Below are 6571 nucleotides of genomic sequence, written 5' to 3'. Positions count from 1 at the left end.
TGGAAACTAGCGTTTGCAAACGGGTCTAGCAAACGTCACCTGGAGGGACTGGAGGTAAATTGTCAACTTCATCGTCTTGTGCTTTCCGAAGTGTTCCAAATATGACCAAGTAAACCTTTATAAACGATTTATGGGAATCTGGTATCTTCTGAGATCGTTTCTGACTTCAATATTTTGACAGCGTTTACTGTTACTGAGTCCTTCAGACTCTGAATACACCTCACCCTCCCGCACAAGTTTAAGTTTTGCATTCGAAAGGAGAAACAGGAAGGATGGAGAAAAGACAACACCAATTTACCGCACTCTCGTAGTTTTTCAATATTCTCTCCTCTTGGCCTTGGGCCGGAGAAAAACTCGAGAAATATGGATAGAAATTAGGAGAGATGAGCAAGTTGTAGTGAGATAGCAAAGCGTCCTTTATGTTTACATTGCGTTTTAGCAAAATAGCTCTAGAACGGGGAGCTTACGCAAGAACGAAGAACCTCGTCACCTAAAATATCATAACTTCCCTTTATTCTAATCATTTCAAGATTATTCCTAGGCTTTCTGCATGGAAAGTGTTACGAACTATCCAAATATAAAAGAGCACGTTGTCCTAACTTGCAAAATTTCGGTGGGTTCAGATGGCAGAAAGTGAAAACTCTCATTCGCATTACCAGATAGAGTAAGAATGAACAAGGTCATTGTTACAAGTGACCACAAAGGGACAGCAGTGCGAGGTAACAGGTTTTATTAAACAGTACACATTAGGGCCGTTTATACGAGAGAAAATAAGCCGCGGCCTACGTAAGCCTAGAAAACCCCGTACAAATGGTACAAAATCTACGTTCACGGCTTTCTCAAAACGCGGCTTATACTGGCCGGGGAGTTTATACTCGTATAAAAAGTTCCTTTCGCGGCTTATTTTCTTTCGTATGAACGGCCCTATTGTGACAATGTCCAAATATGGTCATAGCGCGCTCAACATTCGTCGTGCGTACCAAAAAGGATATCTTGCGATGTACGTAATTTTGTGCCGCGGAGAAAAATGGTGGTTTTTTTTCCCAATAAACGTAGAAATTTGTGCTTTTCCATCAAAGTGTTGGATAATAAAACACTATCATTATCCTGCTCAATCTTAGGGTATATAGCCTGATTTTAGCAACTCGGCTTACGGCCGAGTTTCAGGCGATATTCCGCGCGATTTCATGGGATAATTAACAATTATTCCATGAGCGCGCGTTGGATACGAGATGATAGATAAGCCAACGAGGCACGTATTCACGAAATTCGTTGGTCATTGACTTTTGAGGATGTGGTGGCTCCTAGAAGAGCCGTTTGTGTGAACTAAAATATGCTAGTTTTAGGCGCGTTCTCCCCGGATGCGCCGGGCAAGCTGAATGTCCTTCGGCATGATGGTAACACGCTTGGCATGGATAGCGCACAAATTGGTGTCTTCAAACAGACCAACAAGGTACGCTTCGCTTGCTTCTTGAAGAGCCATTACCGCAGAGCTTTGAAAACGCAAGTCGGTTTTGAAATCCTGCGCAATCTCTCGCACAAGACGCTGAAAGGGCAGCTTACGGATCAACAGCTCGGTAGACTTCTGGTATCGACGAATCTCACGAAGAGCAACAGTACCAGGGCGATAACGATGCGGTTTTTTGACCCCACCAGTCGCTGGGGCACTCTTTCTCGCTGCTTTAGTGGCAAGTTGCTTACGTGGGGCTTTGCCGCCGGTAGATTTACGCGCAGTTTGTTTCGTGCGAGCCATCTTCGATATGAATGATTTCAGTTCGAAGGAACATTTTAGTTTATACTTGGCGCCAGCCTCTCTGATTGGATCATTTTTATCATTTGCAATTGGTTAAAATAATAAATGACTTTGATTTGATTGGCCAAGCGATAAAGGTGCAGTCATTGGTTGGCTTATGTAACTTTCGATCCAAATTTCTTCGAAGCTTTTCATCTTAATGCTTGAAGTAGTTTGGAAGCACTTCCTGATTTGTTTATTTCTATTTTCGGTTTCTCCAAGATGAATCGTTCTCTTTATCCTGCATCTTGCCCACCAATAGTTCATATCCCCACTTGCATAGTGATGGTGGGTTTACCGGCGAGAGGGAAAACCTACGTCTCCAGAAAACTAACCCGATATCTTAACTGGATTGGAGTAAACACCAAAGTGTTTAATCTCGGTGAATATCGGCGTAAAATTGCTGGAGCTCATTGCAAGCACTCTTTCTTCGATCCCAATAACGCTAGTGGCGTCAACGTTCGAGAAAAATGCGCTGAACTCGCCTTGGAAGATATAACAAAATGGCTGAATAGCATCGGACAGGTTGCAATCTTTGATGCCACAAACACCACTCGAGCGAGGAGAAAGAAAGTTAGAGATCATTTGACCACGAATGGTTTCAAAGGGTTTTTTGTTGAATCTGTGTGCGATGATGATGAAATAATTCAATCAAACATTAAGGAGGTGAAAGTTAACTCGCCAGATTATCAAGGGGTGAACCCCGAAGAGGCGTGTCAGGATTTCTTATCCAGAATCAGTCACTATAAAAAATTTTACGAGCCCATCTCTTTAGATGGTGACCGTGACTTACCCTTTCTGAAAGTGATCGATGGTGGAAAGAGATTGTTTATGAACCGGGTGGAGGGCTACTTGCAGAGCAGAGTGGTGTATTACATCATGAACTTGCACATCACCCCTCGTGCCATTTACTTGTCGAGGCATGGCGAGAGCGCAATGAATCAAGAAGGGAGGATTGGTGGTGATTCTGATCTCTCCGAAAATGGCGTGGAGTTCAGCAAGGTCCTGGGAAAGTTTGTGAAGGATGAAATGCCAGCTGATCTAAAAGTCTGGATCAGTGAAAAGAAGCGAACCAATCAGACTGCCAAGTACATTGAAAGGCCAATTGAACAATGGAAGGCCTTGAATGAAATTGATGCAGGAGTTTGTGAGGGAATGACATATGAGGAAATACAAGAGAAATATCCTGATGCATTTGCCAGAAGAGATGAGGACAAATTTCATTATAGGTATGCTAGGGGAGAATCCTATGAAGACCTTGTGGCTCGTTTGGAGCCAGTCATCATGGAACTGGAGCGACAACACAACGTCCTCGTCATATGTCATCAAGCAGTGGCACGATGCCTCCTGGCATACTTCCTTGATCATACTTCTGAAGAGCTTCCATATTTAAGAGTGCCTTTGCACACCGTGATCAAGCTCACGCCTGTTGCATATGGGTGTCGTGTGGAGAAGTTTGATTTGAATATCCCTGCCGTCAACACCCACAGAGAAAAGCCAAAGAATGTATCAGTGACACGCACTTCTAAAGATGCATTACTGACTGTTCCAGAACATAAATAATCTGTATCTAATTTTCCATATAAATTGATCGTGCTTTGTTACTCCAAGCGAAAAAATGCAACACATTGGTTTCTTCCTATTGGCAATTTTTATATTACTTTACTAGGTGCTAGTTGATTCTATTGTTGTCAGAAGGGAATAATATTTTATTATTAATTAATGAACAATAAGTAAAATGGGACATAAAAGACAGGGAAAGTAGGATACAAAAAGGAAGTTCTCCTTTCTGATCATGATGATTTATTATATAAAATTTGTTGATAACTGCCATCATCATTATCATTATTGTCTTGGGAAAGGAAAATAGTTACTGGTGCTTGGGTTGAGGTTTATGTAATGTTTATTTATATGATGTCCCACGTAGAGTAAACAGTAGGACATGCGAGTCTGTTACAGAGGTCGACCAACATTACAGCTCATTTTGGCAGTTAGCTGAACTGAAACTGAAAAAACTGAAAACTTTATTTAAACATGTGACATTGATGAGCCTAAAAAAGACTCGTTACAAAAATGTACTTGTAACTTTTGTAACTACGTGTAAATGTACTTTTGTCACAAAATCTTGCTATCACACTGAATATCTTGTACTCAACCTGTGAATGTTTGAGATCTTTTAGGAATGTTAATTGTTTAGACTGACCAGTCATTACAAACTTAGGACTTACATGTAAATGTCACAACTTCAAACTTATTGGCATTTTTATTTGTGGTTTTGTTTTCTCGTGCATAATTGCACACAGCAACATTCCTTGGGCCCTGTTTATGTGGTCGCAGGTACCTGAGACAACCCTCCTTCCCAAGACAACTTTAGCGAGCATTTATATGAGAATTGCATGACCAAGACGAAGTTGACCCTACTTGATTATGCATATATTTTAAGACTCATCTTAAAAAAATAAGCATCATCATTTGCCCTTCTTTCATTGTGGTTCGTATAGTTGTGTTTTCACATTCAGAAAATAGACTGATAATCTTAGCTGAGCAGTAATGTGTAGTTTAACTAAAAAGTCTGTTTTTAAATCGACAGTTTCTGTTGGCTGTGGTGAGAATTTTTTCTGGAAAAACCTTTTCATTCGAAAGCGATTGCTAGCAACATGTATAAGCCCCCAAATTTTTGCTTCTGTGATTTTTATTTTATGCTTGCGCATGATTTTGCTGTCTCGTCTCGGGTAGTCAAGCCAAACGGTTTACATGCAAAAAAGTCGTTTCGCCTGCCAGGGTACCCTACCAACTTGGGGAGGCGAGTTGTCTTGCCCTCCTCATGTTAATGGTTGATAGAATTTTTAAAACAAATGAGTGAAAAAATATCTCTCCCAGGGTAACTCGGGGGGGTGGGTTGTCTCGGGTACCTGATACCATATAAACAGGGCCTAAATCATTTCCAATGTTCACCTCTCTCAAAGTTATGGTATTTATAGGAAATTTTCCAAATTTATTGCTATTTGATGTAGTTAGTTACTTCTTGAAAATATTAATAATAGGGCAAGCGAAATAGCCGAGCGATAGCTAAAAACTGGAGCGAACGAGTGGAGGGGGCATGGGGAGAGGCCTCTCCTCCAGTCTCCTGTTTTTTTCTCCTCACTCCAGTCTCCTGTTTCGGCTATTTCGCACGCTCTTGCGACTATCTAGAAAGGGATTGCTAGCAGTCTGGTAAATATCTTCTTATTATTATTCAAAGTGGTAAAATTTTTAAGAGAAGAGTCTGGTTCAGAGTTGCAGTAAAATGTGGTTGGCTTGGCGTGATATCTCATGAAAGACTCGTGGCATGTGATACCACAAAAAGAGTCGGTGAGGACAGGCTCCAAGGGCTGGAAATACAGACATCATAGAATTCACAGGTGAAGTGACAATGTAGTGATACCTTCATTTCTGTGCAAATTGTATGTTTTTACCTTCATTATTTGAGTATTTTTACTTAATATTTTGGGTTCTGTTTGTGAGTCATTAACAGCTGAACCTGGCAAGTAAATTTACAAAGTATGCAACATGGGTACTTTAGACCTCTTTCATGCACCTTTCCATTTTCATTGACCAGTCTACATTTTCAATTAACTGTTCCAGTCAGTGAGCATAAGGATGACCAATGTCATCTAAGTGATAACAATGTTATTGTTGGCCCCATGAAAACGAAAAGGTGCATTTAGAATCTGATAACCGTTATAAAATAAGCTCAATAATCCTCGCATTTTGATTGGTTCTCACTTATGATCTATGAGAGGGCATGCGCAGAGCTCTCAAGTCACACACCGGCACGAGCATTTCTCACGCATTGGCACTCCTCTGGTAGGTAACTCTACCTGTTGAGCTTTCAGAAGTGCCCATGAATAGACCACATTCGTATTCGCGGTATTGGACTGGAGCTAGCTTGCAATGGAGGCTAATGCGGGGGAATCTTTTCAAATGCAAATACTTTTTAATATATTCCCCCGCATTAGCCTCCATTGTAAGCTAGTTCCAGTCCAATACTGAGAATACGAATATGGTCTATTCCGAATTCGTTCCGTCAATGTCACTGAACTTTGGCCAATGTTCAATCTGTTCGTGTGCAACCAATTTTCTTGTTTGAGTCCTGTTTCTTCAGGCCTTTCACCTGCAAATATATGAAGTGTAGGCCGATATGTTAGCTCAGTCTGACCACAATAACATTGGCTCTCTTTAGCAAGCAGCATGAAAAAACCAAAATGGCGGACTTGACAGTGCATTTCCAGCAATTCGAGAAGTGCAAATTTCAAAAATTTTCCGTGGGAGTGGACCCCCCTACAATTTTTGGGCGCAGGACACTTGTGCCTTTGCTGCAATCTCCACCGAGGATCTCACTCTTCGGAAACTTTGGGAGTTGAGAGCTCTGCAGGCGCATAGCAGATGTCATCATCAAAGACTTTTAATTCTTTATTATGTAAAACCAGAAGCACATGGTCTTTTTAAGGTCGTGACCTTCTGGTAAAACAAATAGATTCCATGTTGCTGTTAGTCTGTTTCAGTTATAGATCACAGATGAAGTCAAAATGTGGTAAGAACATAAATGACACGCTGGGCTATTGCCTGGTGTTCTTATATCATCTGTGTTCTATTACTGAAGAGACGCATGCCAACATGGATTCTATTTGTTAAAAGGAGTATCCATTTAACTCCACTTAGATATTTACTCTTAACGTGTCGGTCAAAGAGCAATGGAAATAAATTGCAATCAGGCCTAGGCAGATACATGAGCGCAAT

At 41.0% G+C, this 6571-nt stretch overlaps 1 protein-coding gene and 1 pseudogene across 1 annotated transcript; one reads left to right on the top strand and one right to left on the bottom strand.

Annotated features, from left to right (window-relative positions):
* Positions 1-1260: 1260 nt before the first annotated feature.
* Positions 1261-1753, bottom strand: LOC138032681 (histone H3-like; annotated as a pseudogene).
* A 178-nt stretch (positions 1754-1931) lies between these two features.
* LOC138038475 (6-phosphofructo-2-kinase/fructose-2,6-bisphosphatase-like) lies at positions 1932-6557 on the top strand. Its single transcript, XM_068884350.1, has one exon. The coding sequence runs from the start codon at positions 2015-2017 to the stop codon at positions 3353-3355; it is 1341 nt and encodes a 446-aa protein (XP_068740451.1). The 5' UTR covers positions 1932-2014; the 3' UTR covers positions 3356-6557.
* The last annotated feature ends 14 nt before the right edge of the window (positions 6558-6571 follow it).

Source organism: Montipora capricornis, chromosome 2 (genome assembly GCF_036669925.1).
Source record: "Montipora capricornis isolate CH-2021 chromosome 2, ASM3666992v2, whole genome shotgun sequence".
Lineage (NCBI taxonomy): Eukaryota > Metazoa > Cnidaria > Anthozoa > Scleractinia > Acroporidae > Montipora > Montipora capricornis.
The sequence above is the reverse complement of the archived record's forward strand: the minus strand, read 5'-3'. Positions and strand labels throughout refer to the sequence as shown.

Bases quoted from the DNA above. Each gene is read 5' to 3' on its own strand.
- LOC138038475 (XM_068884350.1), top strand. From the start codon at position 2,015: ATGAATCGTTCTCTTTATCCTGCATCTTGCCCACCAATAGTTCATATC.